The sequence below is a fragment of the Pangasianodon hypophthalmus genome, chromosome 17 (assembly GCF_027358585.1).
Source record: "Pangasianodon hypophthalmus isolate fPanHyp1 chromosome 17, fPanHyp1.pri, whole genome shotgun sequence".
In the NCBI taxonomy this organism is placed as follows: Eukaryota; Metazoa; Chordata; class Actinopteri; order Siluriformes; family Pangasiidae; genus Pangasianodon; species Pangasianodon hypophthalmus.
In genome coordinates this window covers 12,197,777-12,213,249 of record NC_069726.1, presented here as the reverse complement: position 1 = coordinate 12,213,249, position 15,473 = coordinate 12,197,777, and the positions used below count along the sequence as shown (strand labels likewise).

The window sequence follows — 15,473 nt, the reverse complement described above, 5'->3', positions numbered from 1 at the left end:
TCACTGGCACCCTTTCTTTCTCATATCCTTATGATCCTCAGCTACAAAAGCAATAAGTGCCATTTCATTTTGGAGAAAAAGTCAACCCAGGTCAAGTTAAAGATTATAAACTGGATTGTGGACATTGCAGAAGACTGGTCATCTGTTAACATAATTGGGAGATCTGCCATACACTAATCAGCAAAATATGATGGAGCCGTTTGGCTAAAAATGACTAAAACCTGACTAGATAAATGTGCTTTTCTCACACAGTGAATGTCAGACTTTCGGCAAGTTGTTGGATAGATACATGCCATAGCAAAGGGGACATAAGATGTGATAGATATGAAAAAAATGGGCTAGTCTCTGTTATTCCACAAGGAGCAAACTAGAGCAATAAACTCATAGCCATAAACCCAGCTACAAAATGTGCTAATGAAATCTTTGATGCTGTAACAATGTCATCACAAATTTATAGGTTTGACAGCAAGCCTTCATGTAGATGCTGATAAATGAGCACATATTAATGCATTATTGGTCTACTAAATTTTTTTGGTAACGTGGCCTGTTAACTAAAATGAGTTTGCTTTAAGTGAATAATAGACGTTCGGTCATAAACTGCCAAAGTCTGCTTTGTTTCAGTGACTATGAATTATATATAAAGCATTTACTGTGCTTAAATCAAAATTTGGTCACTTCTCTATATTTTTGTCTGAGTCCTCATTTACCAGACTCTTTTCTTACTTTCTTCTTTCAACTCTGTATGAGACTCTCATCATTACACACCAAAACACACAACATTAATGTTAATACTGGCTTTTATAAAACATTTTCACAAGAACAGATCGCAAGATAACATCATTACAGAACAATGAAAATAATCTCAGGATTTTTTTTTTAACAAAGTATAAATAAATTGCACACATTACATGATCCACAAAGGATTATTCACTGAGAAAAAAAATCATTAAAAAAGTCATCATAAAAAAAAAAGAAAGAAAAAAGAAAACAGAAACTGTCCCGCCCTCTGCAATCCTATCAAAGGCCACTTTGTTTGTGTGGGTTGGAAAGAGGGGTGTGCTCTGGTGAGGACTTGACAGCTGAAGCAGGGCGAAGAGAGACCAGTGCAAAAAACAAAGCTTTAAGTGAAAAAGTGTGTGACGCAAATCTGATCTGATTAGGGACCACAAATAACTGCTCTCATCTGGTTTAACATTTAAAAGGTCTCGATCAATAGTTTGAATTGTTAGATGGAGTGTTACGTTAGTCGCTGCTAACTCATCTCTCCTCATAACTCAACTCTGACTACTATAAGCTTTACAAGAAAACAACACATACATCCTTCATTTGAAATGATAACATCAGGATGTTTTCAAATGTCTGGAAAGTCAAAACCAGAGGAAATGTTTCCTCTCAGTGCCAGACGACTAGAGCCGACGGCTGCAACCTGATAGCCTTCACAATGTAACTGTTCAACCATGAAGGAAATGCAATTTTAATGATAATCTTTATTTTTAAAGAAAGCGAGCAGCTCAGAAAAGTGGCTGCTGATAGCTGACTAGTCCTGGTAATGACCTCAGGGCTTTACACACAGGATGCATGGCTATGAGACTGCACTCATTTATACAAATGCAATTCCTCTGGAAATGAAGCTCAACAGGACCAAATACATTCAGAGGCCTTCTGTTTGGCAGCTACAGAGAAAAATGTGGCACATTAAAGCGAAAGAGAAAGCATGTGCAGATGTACAGTATGTTAATGAAATTCAAGCCTTGATAAGGACTTGCTGCAAATGTACCCTGCATGGCACTCCAATAACTAGGGCACCTTTAAGGCATAACTAATCGTGCTATATTTTAGGAAATGCAGCTCTGCATGGGCATGGCAATGTTTTGGCAATCCTTTACAATCAGGTTCATTTTTAGCAGCTTGTTCTTGCTACTGTCGGAGGCAAAAGAAAGCAGATTTACCCCAGTGTTTTATGCTAAATGCTGCAGTGGTGGCCTGTAAGAACTTCTTATTTGTTTGAGAGAGAAGTGACATAGGTAGAGATGTACTGCTGAGTCAAGCTACAAGAAAAATTTAATCTGCTGTGGGCAACAATGTCAGTGACTCCTCATCCCATAGGAGTTGCCAATGTATAAAAAGAAATATTCTGCAAAAGGATGGAGGCTTGGAGGCACTTCCTCCGGCAAAGCAGGCAGTAAATCGATATTCCATGTTACGCAAGTATGTTGAATTTTTAAAATGATCATAAATCATTATAAACCACACAATGTATGCAGAGCTTTAGGCAGGACTTGATTTGAGTTGATCGTAAATAATAAAAAAAAAAAGGTTGTAATGCATCAGCTACAATCCACTGCAGTCATCTCTACCTCTCTTTGTCTCTCTCTCTCTCTCTCTCTAGTGGAATGAAATGGACTTCATTAAATTGCAAAATGGGAGATAATGTGTCACTGTAAAAGGATGCACTCTACTGTTCTCACTAGTAGAGTTTGTCTTTCTCACAGTTCTTCACTCAGAGGGAGGGAGCAGCCATAAAAGCAAAGCACACACACACACCCTATGGGGTGTAATTTAAGATTCAACCGATCACCATGAAAACAAAAGATGACTTGGACAGAACTGTAAAACTACAAAAGGTGTGTGTGTGTGTGTGTGTGTTTATGTGTGTTAGACTAAGGCTTGCAGCAGCAACAGCACAGCTGGCAGGAGAGGCAACAGCAGCCTGCAACAAACTGGCAACATCAACAGTCAGGACAGAGTTCAATTTAATTTCAATTTTAATTCAGTCGATTCCAGTCCTACTTGGATATGCAGCAGTCTGCAGCAAAATATGAGCTGTATGAACAGATTTGCAGCTCCTCTACTAAACAGAGCAAAACAGAGTGGCACTGAGCAGAGAGCAGCAGCAGCATAAAGCCACCACGCGGCACAGCACTGTAAACACAAGGCTTTTTCACAGGTTCCATGTTTTGACCCCTTTACTTTCCTCCCCGAGCCCGGCTGGGCATCATGCCCATGTCTCTCTCTCTCACTCTCTCTCCAAGTCCCAGACTCTGCCGGATGCCTGTAATCTGAGCCAGGTCAGTAGGGGTGTCACCCTGCATGCTGCCCGTCTGGCGCCCGTGTTGAGTCAGACGGAGGACGGAGGGCATTTGGCTACAGGTTCAGTCTTGGCGCCACCAGGGCAAACTCACGCAAAATGTTGCGTGCTACGTCCACTTTATTCTGAGCAATCATCAGCGCCCTCTTGACATCGTCGAACGAGTAGCCCTCGCCCATCAGCTTGGCGATTTTGGCATCCACGTTCTCATGCGAGTACTCAGGGGGTCTCCGATGCAGGATCTCTGGAGGGGTCTTGCGAGGAAAGGGCTTAGGCGGTCTCGCGGGTGCCTGCAGACAATCTCCGGCCACTGGTGGACAGAAATGAAGCTATGCTCCATTAAACAGGTCATAAAGATTGAATGAGGCCAATCAGCTCAGATTTATCTTAAACTCACAGACGCACTAAGAGCAATGCCGAGTCATGGTTAATAATTCAGAAAGACTGCACTTATCTCTCACTAATGGCTGAACTGACATCCTAACACAATATAGTACAGGGACATTACAAGACCTCTGACAGCACTTCAGCGGTATTGTATACATCATATATGTCCATGAAGTTAGTAAGTTGGCAAATAGACCTGCATCCATTCTGAAGATGTTTCACCACTCAGGACTTGAACTGATGAAGCACCTCCCATGAGTGGAGATAACATCTTTTGAGGTATTAGTAGACATCCGTGGTATATATAACATAAGAGCGTTTTCACACTTTTTTTGTGGAACCAAGTCTTTTGGCTGAAAAAGACAAAGTCAGTTGGCTGAACTTGCCATGAAACTATTTCCAATTTCTTATTTGATACTGTTTCAATTTGTGTATATAAGTGCACGACTTCCATTAAAAGTCTTCAGATATCTGGGGAACTTACAGCCTATCCTGAGAACACTGGATGAGACGCCGGTACATTGCAGTGCATCAGGCACACACATTCACATCTAGGGGCAATTCATCATAGTCAATTCACCTACTGTCATGTGCTTGAGAGGTAGGAGGAAACTGGAGAACCCAGGGGAAATCCATGTGAAACTCCCTGGGGACCCTGGAGACCCTGGAGCTGTGAGACAGCAAGGCTACCTGCTGCACGCAACTGTCCCACGTACTATACTTTTTACATTACATAATATAATACTGTTAAAAATGAAGAACCTCATACTTCCCACTTTTCAGCAGAAGTTAGTTATAAATTTGCCCAATCAATTTGCAATTCAGGAAAAAACTGTCTGGGTGAAAACAAACCTGCTATGATAATGCCTTTCCCAAAAATCCCAGAATCAATCAGGGCTTGAACTCAAGTACTCTGAGTGTGAAAACGCCCTAAGACTATACAACATTAATATTATATCATTGATTTATTGTCATACGTGATGTAGGAGGCAGCTGGTCGTACTCTTGCGAGTTTCTGAATGTACTTTCCCCTGTCTGTCTCCGAACAGGCGGTAGAGGGGCTGAACTGCTCAGAACGTCCAGGAAAGCATCTAAATTTTAAACACACAAAATGTGACACATTTAAAGCACCATCGTGATATAACCACTATAGTACAATTAAAGTCGATTATGTTCCACCGTGAAGCTCTTGTTCTTGGAAGTCACTGCAGTGCTAAACATCACGCATTTAAAACAAGAATCTGCCCAAATGGATGCGAATGGAATTTGCGATTCTAGTTCATTATCCACAAATTTGTTGTAACCAGCTTATATTGTCTGCCACAAAATTACTGATGAACAGCTCTCTTACAAAAGGTCTTATAAATTTAATCAATGCTAACAAGACTGAAAAGGCACGATGTGATGAAAAACAATTTTTAATAAAAATAATGCAAAACAATTAGTGTAATAAGGACTTTATTACCTCATCATACTACAGTGCTGCTGAATGCTCGATTCTGATTGGTCAGAAGCTGTTGAGTCATTTTCTGTAACTGCAGCTCTGACAACAGCGCCAGGTGCAATGTTTAGATTTATGTCCTCAATGATACGTTTCTATAGCGAGAACTTTTGGACTTTATTTTTGAAAGGGATCTCTCAGCGCTTAGTGACAGTCAGAGGCAAAGCTGTAACTTTAGATTTTCTGAATTTTTTCTTCAGTACAGAGAACTTTGCACTCTGGTTTTGTTTGTAACATGACAAGCTCTATATATCTGTCTTATTAACTTCATTAACTTCTAGAAAAAGAAAAAAGAGAGGCTGGTAAGAGGCTGTTTGTAGCTGCTAGGGACAAACTTATTTTCTAGACATTTCACAATATGAAATGTACATGTTTTTGAGGAGAATAAAACACTTTGGGTGTTGTTATAGGAAAATAATAAACTTCAGAAAGGTAATAGGAATGAATGCTTAAATGTCATCACCATTTAAAACTTAAATGTTTGTGCAGGTTGTGAAATAAAACAGCACCAACAAACTAGACAGTTCTTTTTGTTTGTGTGTGTGTGTGTGTCTTGTTTTAACATTGTATAAGTAACAATCAGCTACAACATATGTTATTAGCCCTGCCCTCAGTATCAGTTCCTGCTGGTGTCAAACTTCAGCAGGTAAGCAAAACCATACAACTGGTACTGAACTGGTGACCAGTAGAAAAACAACTTTTATAATAGTATTTTGTTGCCAAAACGTTGTGGTATGTTGTAGAGTGAAGTTACCTGAGCTGAGAATGAAGTGTCCGGATGAGGGCCGAGCAGCTCTGGGGCAGGATGGAGACGAGGAGGAGGAGGCTTCTGGGAAGCTGTGTCTAACAGGGGGTGGAGGAGGAGGCTGTGATGGAGGCGCAGTGTTAAATGGATCTTCTGCTGGCAAGGCTGGAAAGGACAAGAGAAAGGAACGAGTTAATCAGCTGCATCTCTGCAATTTCACCACTAGATGGTGACACTAAAGTTCAACTAACACTATTTCAGCACATAACTGACCAAAGATGAAATACACAGCGAAGGTCATGGTAGAATTTAAGATTACATTCATCAGATCCTAAATAAGTCAAATATTTTTTATGGTGATGAAGAGGTCAGTGTTTTTTCTGTCTATCATGTGTTCAAATATTCAGTGCAATTTATCTCAATCATTAATAAGCAATTGGAACCTGATTTCAAAATTTCATGAGGAATGGAGACAGGTGGATGAACTACTATTCGCCTTTGATCAGCAAATTAGCTAACAAAATATTAATGAAGGCACCAGACACAGAGTCGCACCTGATGCCACAGATTTTATCCTAGTAATATTCTACTACTGCAAGAATCTCTTCAGTAAAAATGAACACTATTATTAACCTTATCATCATATAGACCTGCTGAGAATCAAAGACCACAGTACATAGAATCATGCTAATACACCGAGAAAAGCAGCCAATCAGCATGCACTTCTGCGAGAGGAGCCATGTCATTGGTTACCTTGTGGGGGCAGAAGGATGTCATAGTCTGCTGGAGTCCGGTTGTTGTGGACTGGACATTGTGTGGCAGGAACCACACCGGAAACAGACACACCCGAGTCAAACCCACCTGAGAGAGATAACATAAGTTATACTCAGCTACTGCTCCATACACTAATGACACACTGAGCTCACACACAGCAACTGCTGTTTTTAACACGCAACCATTACCTGCTTTTATTTTTCAGCCTCACAGTGTGCACACACTCACACGCGCACACACACACACACACTCTGGCTATGACAGCTAAAAGCTCACTTAAGTTCAGCAGATATAAAGCAAATGTTTACCTTGCTCTGGAGTTTTCAGCTTCTTCCCTTCTGAGCTCAGATCTGATGAGTTCTCTGAAGCCCTACAGAACAAAGGACAGGGTGTGTTTGTTTTAACCACCATGTTTCTTTTCATTTACATGGAGCCACACTGAAAATCATTGTCCAAAACAAATGTTTCTGTGCTTGACTCTCTACTAACAATAGAAATCATTTTAAAAACTATGTTTAGATTAAAAAGATTATGACCTGAGAGTTTAAAAAAAAAAAAAAGGTGGAATGAAATGTTTAAAGTGTAATTTTGTAATGTAATGGCTTTGAGACAAACAGCTCATTTTAGATCCCTCACATTATCTTCATCATATATTTACACTCACGTGCACGAACACACACATACATGCCACCTGGAGAACCTTATGCACAATCTGCATCTATAAATATTGTTTATAATGTTAATAATTGATGTATATGATGTATGAAGTGTTGTAGAGTACTCTGAATACAAGTAGAGCAGCTATTACTTCAACTACATTTTCCAAACAAAACTGTTTTTTATCAAATGAATAGTGAAGGAGTTGATAGATGCTGTGTAATTTCATTTTCTTATCTATATTTTTAATCCATCAAATTGTTTTTATTAAATTACTTTTTTTTGTCATTTGGTTTGTGCAAATTTCACTAAAAAATTACTGCCTGCTAATGAATCTCCTCCAAAGATACCCTGCACTGGTTATTGCTTGTTTCTGGATTCTATAAAATGAATACATGAACTCCTTTCCTCATCTTTAATAGTAGTCAATTGTACACCAAACAAATGCCCCAACCACTTTTTTTTTGCTTTTGTCAAAACCACAGACACACAGGCGTGTGCACACAAACACACACACACACACACGTTAAATGCAGTGAAACTGCTGGTTATGGAGGATGTGGTGGCAGGTAATCAGCAGTCAGTCATTAGCATTAGGAACTGTCAATTTTTTTTATAACTGTTTTAGCAAAAAAGGGGAACAAGTTGTTCACTAGGTAGCCCCTGGTGTTTATTATTTTAATGTAGTGTCATTACAGTTGAGCAACACCACGTAGATGTAGTCAAGCTAGCGATATTTCTCTGAAAGGCAGCTGTAACCTTTAAATTCACCCCCACTTTCCCATTTTTTTTTAATTTAAACCCCAAATTCTCTAATATTTCTCAACCTTTCTGCTTTGCAAAAGGTATCAGTTAAAAAAGTCCCAAATTTGGTTGACAACAGCAGGGAACATGTTCGGCAACATGTCGCTCAATGTGTTTGTTATAGTCTAAGTAGTATTGAGCTGTGTGTTGTAATTTGGATCACAGTCAGCATTAAGTGAGTAACCAAATATCAAAATATAACAAAATCATATTTTATTACTTGATTATTCTTGTAGAGTAGCTTGTCCAAGTAGCATGCCCAACAGTGGCTTTAAAACTGAATTGTATTTCCATAAAACCAAAAGAAATGGCCTGGGACACAACATCTATTTTTAAGTAGCGAACACAACAGGAGGATTATATCTAGATTGGGTGTCAGAAGCGAGCTGTGAGCTCATTACTGAGGCATTTAGGCATTGACTGCTGTGTGCATTGTGCTTTGCTTTAAATAGGTGTAGCACATTGTTGTTTTAGTGTGTAGGAGGAAGTGTGTGTGTGTGTGTGTGTGTGTGTGTGTACCTGTTAGGGATGCGGACAGAGATGCACACAGGAGGCTGTGTGATGCACACAGGGTGAGAGGAGGGGATCTGATACTCATCCTCTGCCTTGTCTGTTATCCGAGATCTCTCCAAGCACATGCTGCTGAATGGGTTCGAAAACCTGCCATGCAAGCGTGCACACAAACACACACATGCACACACGCATTACCAAACACAATACCATAAAACCACTAGCATTATCACTACTCATCGTTAGTTTCTAGAAATGTCAGTACACAGCACAGTGCTTTCGGGCTTGAACAGCTTACCATAAGCTCCTCATAGAACCTCATTAGCAGCAAACACAGAGTCGGCGCTTAATTACGCTGCTTTCTCTCTCACACACACATTGATCTAAATGTGTTGTGTTAGTGCTCAGTGTGAAACACATTTCATTTACCTGAAAGTACTTGAAACCTACATTACTGTTCAAATTCCACTTAAATTTTCACAATATTTATGTTTTCAAGGGCAAAAGAACATTTAAGAATATTTAAGATATACTGTTTTACTTTCAGTTGCCAAATTAAAAGACATTTCCTTAACACGTTTCCTTTAGGCCAAATTGTTGCAGTGCATCACTTATCTAATTAAATATACAAAAATGATCAAAGTATGTGTCCTTAAAATGATATTACTTGTAAGTAGGTACTTAGTGGAGTCACTTTGTCTTTAGCTGCATCTCAAAACACATTCTATTAAGCATATAGTGCACTACATAGGTTTTATTATGTTACAGCCTTCGATCCTGAGCTCGGGTTACTGTCTGTGTGGAGTTTCACATGTTCTCCCTGTATTCACCTCTCCAGTTCCTCTCACCTCCCAAAAAAATCATGCAAGTATGTGGTCCGGCTATGCTAAATTGCTACTAGGTTTGAATGAATGTGTGAATGTAGGTGGGATGGACTGGTGTCCCATCCAGAGTGTATTCCCTGCTCACAGCAGTGTTCCCAGGATACAGCGGTTACTGAAGATTAATAAATGAAAGAATGTTACAGCCTTCGTAGCGAGCACATACAGTAAATCCGCAAGCTTTTGGTATTCTTGGATGAGAACTGAAAGTTAAATATGGATGATTATTATGCCTAAGAAATCAGGCCAAATAACAAGGGAACATTACTGTGGGTAGATAAATGAAAACAAATCAGAACATGATGCTCAGTTCATGAGAGAATGATGATATTTGCCTCCTTGTGATTGTGTTTGATTAAATACATGATGCAACATTCACCTTCCGTGTCTGTATCAGAACAAAGTGAATATGCGAATGTAGTAAAATACTAAATCTTTCCAGTAATTAAAACCATCACATAAAACACAGAAATACGGTACAATTGGCACAGAAAGAAATGTGATGATAAATCACAGTGTCTGTGATGTTTGAGCACCATCATTCACCAGTGACAAAAAAGGTCTTAGCAAAGCATTAAACTGTGGACTCTCAATCATCCCCTGGTGTTTCAATCTCTCTCTCTCTCTCTCTCTCTCTCTCTCTCTCACACCCAAACACACACCCACACAGCTTTTCCACCAACTCAGCTGGAGCTCCACTACCACACTGAGGATTAAACATTTACCCAAGCCTCAGAGGTTTAGCACATAGTCACCTAGACAAAAATCACACAACAATCAGAGATGAACAGCCAGACAGACACACACACACACACACACACACACACACACACACACACACATAGGGAGATCTGCACTTCGGAACTTCTGTCAGAAAATCAAATAAGAGGAAGGTTACAGTTTCCTGGCTGAGGCACACAAGAACTGAGCACGTGCACGCACACACACACACACCCACACCCACACACACACACACACACACACACACACACACACACACACACACACACACACACACATTGCTTTTACTTCCATGACCACTAGAGGGCAAAGTAAACATGACGGTAATAGTGAGACTGTTACACACTTCAGCTGTGAATCAGAACAGAGTGGGCACGGTTCATTTCACAGCAACACTAAGGCGTTTATGGAATTATATTTTCCACCTCTTCAGCATCATTGAGCCAGAGCACTGTTAAAACAGTCACTGTGTGTGTGTGTGTTTTTCCCTAAGGTGGAAAATTACATCAACAGTCCTGAGTATGTGAGCTGCTCATTACAAAGAATCTACTATGCCCTGAGCCAGCAGATCAGTGTGCACAGCTGCACTTTAGCCTCTAGCTACTGAACAAAGCACACACAGGCAAACACACACACATACACACACACACACACCCCAGCTTCACCGTTTTCAGAAACTCACTGCCATCCTGTACTCTATTCACAATCACACACCGTAGCCATCCACTGCTATGATATTAAACACATACACCTCTCTCTCTCACACACACACACACACACACACACCTGCATGCAATACATGGTTACCAAAGCCAAAAAATCACTTTATTTTCATATCACTACCACTTCACACATATAATGCCACCTAAATATCATTGCTATTTTAACAGTTCAGAAAGCTTGAGTGACCACAGTTACAACTACATCTATACACTGAAAGCCCTTTTTAAGCCTTTTGTACTTGATTGCATGTGTACACAAGTGTGTGTGCAATGCACACCAACAAGGGCCTGTTGTTTTTGCATAATTGTAGCACGTGTCCAAACAATGGCACGACTGGCACTGATGGAGAGCCGACCAGACTCGACACACTCACACATTAGGTCTAAACATGGCAGCACACATCGATGCACATGTCTGATTTGCAAGGAGGCATCTCTACACACTCCAAAAAGAAAACAACTGCTTCACAGAGGATGAAAAACACAATGAGGAGGTGATGCTCACATGAAACCACAATAAAGAAGAGGTAATAACGGTGGAAATTAATTAAAGAGCACTGCAGTGAGAACGTGTGTGAACATGTGTCTGGTGTATGTAACCTCTTTTCCACTAACATGGTTCCACTGCCGGTGGAAGGCCAGTGTCCTTTTTTCTTTTTTTTTCTTTTTTTTTAAAGGGTCCACCAATTTAAGAGCAAAGTTGGGTAAAAAATTCATCCACCAAAGAGTTTACTGTTTTAATTTTATCTATCTTATCTATCTTCTATCTAATCTATCTTAATCGTAATTTAATGCAAAAACACATCAACATATCACTACTATCTAGCTGTAAACCTGGCAGTGTGCTGGGGGGAGGAGGATGGAGGTGCTTACAAGGCTGGGTAGTTATGGTGGGTGCATTGTTGCTTTCTGCTCCCTCACCTTTCAAATATCTGGAACTAAACTGAACTAAACTTTTGTTGTCTAAGAACTGAGAAACGCAATATGGTATGAGATTAGGTTTTACAGCTATCTGTGGAAAAAGTCAGTGACTGTGTGCATGTGTGTGTGTTTTATACTCACCTCTGGTTGTTGTTGCTGGTGAGGGAGGGTGGAGGAGGGGAATGGCGTTGAGGCGGAACATCATACCTCTCAGAGGTTAGAAGGCCATTGGTGAGCTACAGAGAGACAAGGCCAAAGTCAGACACACAGCTTTCACAGAAACACACAGAGAGATTCCCAGCCAATATGGTCTCACACACATTGTACTGTCTTGTGCTGTCTCGTGCTGTCTGCACATGTTTGCACTTGTGCACTTTATGTATAAATTATGTATAAATTATGTAGTCCCTTGTAGTTCTGTGTCGTCTTATGTAGCACCTTGGTCCTGGAGAAACGTTGTTTCATTTCACTATGTACTTGTATATGGCTGAAATGACAATAAACTCCAGTTGAACTTGAACACACACACAGTCCTGTGAGAAAGCTGCAGTGCCACAGCACCCCCTACAGGCCAGTGTGAGTGAGGGAGTGAGTGAGGGAGTGAGTGAGGGAGTGAGTGAGGGAGTGAGTAGTGAGCAATGCTCTATTTCATGTAGCCTACATTTCTGTAGCTCCAGCCCACAGGGGGACACGACACATCATCTGAAAACAGGATTTATACTAAAATTAGCATCCCTTTTAAAGTATAAATATACTTTTACACTTTGTAAAGTATAAAAGTTTGATGTAGGCATTACATTTTGTCACCCCACTGCATGCTGACTCTCTTGTTCTTTTTCTCTCTGACACACACACACACACACACACACGCATCTTCCGCCATGCTGAAATCACATGATTGTGGTCCTGTGGTGATATTTAATGAGAGTCCCAATGAAGTTCTGCCTTCAAATGTCACCCTGGCAGGAAGAAGACACCACTCAAAGAGAGAACATGTGGCCATCTCTGCCTTTCTCTCTCTTCCGCCCCCTCACCCACACACACTTCCTCCACTAGAGCCTCTATTTAATACATAATCCCCAAATCCCACTGAGCTCCGTGTATGTATGTGTGTGTGTGCGTTTCAGTCTAGTTAACTTATGAGCCCGCAGAACATAGCACATGCTGGCACACCAAAGCTAAATTTGTCATCCAACAACTGCACCCTGATGGTTTTGATACTTCTGTGAGAGAAATAGAGTGAAATATGGGGAGTGTGATAAGTTTTGTTTTTAACCATGTAGACATCCTCTTCCTCCAGTGCCAAGCTCTGTACTTCTACACACCACACATGGCCCAAACAGCCTGCTGAAGTGAATATTTCGCCTGTTGCTTAGGAACAGATTTAGGCAATCCTGACTATTGTCTGCTTGAAATATTAGTGCAAGAGAACTACCAACCAAAAGGTACAACATGGCCCTGACCTGTTTGCTTTTGAATCACTTAAGATCTGCAGTTCTGCAGTGCTTATCTAAAGGAGGTGTTTTTTGTCAGATTTCTACACACTCCAGTGCATGTACAGTCCCAACTATGCAAGCGTTGATAGTAAACTTTCACATCACAATAACAAACTAATCATTTGTCAAGGCTTACAATGTTTGCAGTAAATACTGCATTACCTTATGGAACAGAATTATATTATGATATAATACGCAACACATTTACCAATAAGTCAATATGTGCGTGGTGGTCTGGAAAAATCAATTATATGCTGCTGTCCCTGAATTCGGGCAAACAGCCAAAAAGGGCAACAATAAAAATCTGAAGGCTTTCTGCCTATAACATACTTTGACACAACAACATTAAGAAACAATCAATATACAGTATTTCATAAAACCAAATGTGGAAATGCTTTTATTTATGTTTTTTAACCTTACCATGTCTATCTGCTTGCAAAGATCATGATGGATAAGGAGCCAGTTTAAATCGTCCAAGCTATGTGTGATTTAACTACTGCCATCGCAAAAATGGACATAAGCCTAATGAATTCAGTTTGTAATCAAATACTAGCTGTCAAAATGTCCTTGATGCTCCTGCGCCACAGTCGGAATGGAATCTTTAAATTAAATTTTCTTACTTTTCACTTTTTGGGATAAGCAGACTTTAAAATACTAGAACATGAGACACATATAAAAGAGAAATGTATTTTAGCTCAGGAGTGTTTGGAGTTTCCAGAACTATTAATAGCAGAAAAGGTCAAAATTTCACCATGTAAATGGTTTGCAAAAAACAGCAACAGGAATTAACATGTTTTGTGTAAATCGAGTAATATTAATTTTATATTATTAATTAACATGTTTTGTGTAAATCGAGTAATATTAATTGTAACTGAATGGATAAAAAAATGTGACATGTCATTCTTCCAAAAATAAAAATTGTAATAGTTAGCAAATTGCTGTTGTATAGGAGGAACAAAACAATTCAGGACATGAAGTTTTGGGAAAATAATCAATTTCAAGGTGGAATCAGACCATCATTTTGTTGATCATTATCCTATAACACTGGAACATAAATCAGTCTCGATGACTGTCCTGTATTGCAGGCTACCTAGGCTGACTCTTCCCAAGTTTAACACAGGGGTACTTATGATGTGGCTGTCTACAAGAACAGTATCTACCTGTTGTATAATAAGCAATTACTGACACACACCTACGCCCAGCTGTTCTCTCTATGTGTGTCTCACCTTACTACAGTCCATGTGTGTATCTGGTCTATAGCCGATGGCACTGCAGCTCAGGGGTCTTCCATTGAGGTGAGCAGGAGCAACGTGGGCAAGTTTGGGAGAGCGCTCCACTCCTGCTCTGCCCTCCGCTAGGTGACTGGTATCTTTTGGGCTCCAGGCCTCTGAGGGCAGTGACAAGTCCCGGGGAAGCCCTGAAGAGGAGGTAGGCACTGCCAGCCAGGCGGCTCTGCTCTCAGGGGGGATGGGAGGAGGGCGTTCAGGAGGAGGTGGAGGAGGAGGGTCTCTCTGAGGAGGTGGAGGAGCCGGTAGCGGCTTGTCCTGTTTCCTGGACGCACCTGGTGAGCCCTGGAGGAACAGGATAGTAGAACTATATTAAAACTCATGTTGTAATATAATGACATTCGTTCATATGTTCATCTTCTATGTAACCACTTTATCCTGGTTAGGGTCACTGGGCATGGGGCAGGAATAAACCCTGGACTGGACACCAGTCCATCACAGAGCACTATGCACTCACATTCACACACTCATTCACACCTAGGGGAAATAATGTGAATGCAATTTAGCATATTGGCATGTTTTTGCACTAACACTAGTTGACGCATCACTGTGTTGCCCTCCAGGTGACATGTTTTATGTTTAACAGTACAACAATGCTAAAAATGACCATCCAACACAAAACCTAACCAGTTTTGTCCAATTTCTCTAATAATGATGAAAATAAAGGTATGCATAGTTTGTAATCGGGTGTAATCAAGGTGAAATTAAAGGTAAAATGACTGTTTTGGGGGAATATAAAACAAAAACATGGTTTTAGTCTTGGTCACCTTCCCTCTATCTTTTATATACTCCCACCTGTGCACACACACACAGGAGGTGTGAGTGTGTACGGAGGGGTGTACACACACCCCTGCCATCTGGAGAATGTTCACGTGTGTGGATTGGTTTTGTGTTTCTATTTCTAATATAGATATGTTCATACTGCTAATAACATAAAAAATAAAAGACAAAGATGAGGTA

At 40.3% G+C, this 15,473-nt stretch overlaps 1 protein-coding gene across 4 annotated transcripts in view; it reads right to left on the bottom strand.

Moving 5' to 3' along the window:
• Nucleotides 1–779: 779 nt before the first annotated feature.
• Nucleotides 780–15,473, bottom strand: part of cblb (Cbl proto-oncogene B, E3 ubiquitin protein ligase) — an 83,944-nt gene continuing 69,250 nt past the window's right edge. For 3 of the 4 annotated variants that reach the window (XM_026941728.3, XM_026941729.3, XM_034312476.2), the window contains exons 12-19: nucleotides 14,454–14,798; nucleotides 11,873–11,967; nucleotides 8,476–8,616; nucleotides 6,804–6,865; nucleotides 6,475–6,582; nucleotides 5,731–5,886; nucleotides 4,453–4,566; nucleotides 780–3,398 (exon numbers count right to left, since the gene is read on the bottom strand). In XM_026941728.3, the coding sequence (XP_026797529.1) occupies nucleotides 3,145–3,398; nucleotides 4,453–4,566; nucleotides 5,731–5,886; nucleotides 6,475–6,582; nucleotides 6,804–6,865; nucleotides 8,476–8,616; nucleotides 11,873–11,967; nucleotides 14,454–14,798 (1,275 nt within the window). In that variant the 3' untranslated portion in view covers nucleotides 780–3,144. The remainder of the gene's footprint in view (nucleotides 3,399–4,452; nucleotides 4,567–5,730; nucleotides 5,887–6,474; nucleotides 6,583–6,803; nucleotides 6,866–8,475; nucleotides 8,617–11,872; nucleotides 11,968–14,453; nucleotides 14,799–15,473) is intronic. The other variant, XM_053241371.1, reaches the window with a different exon arrangement.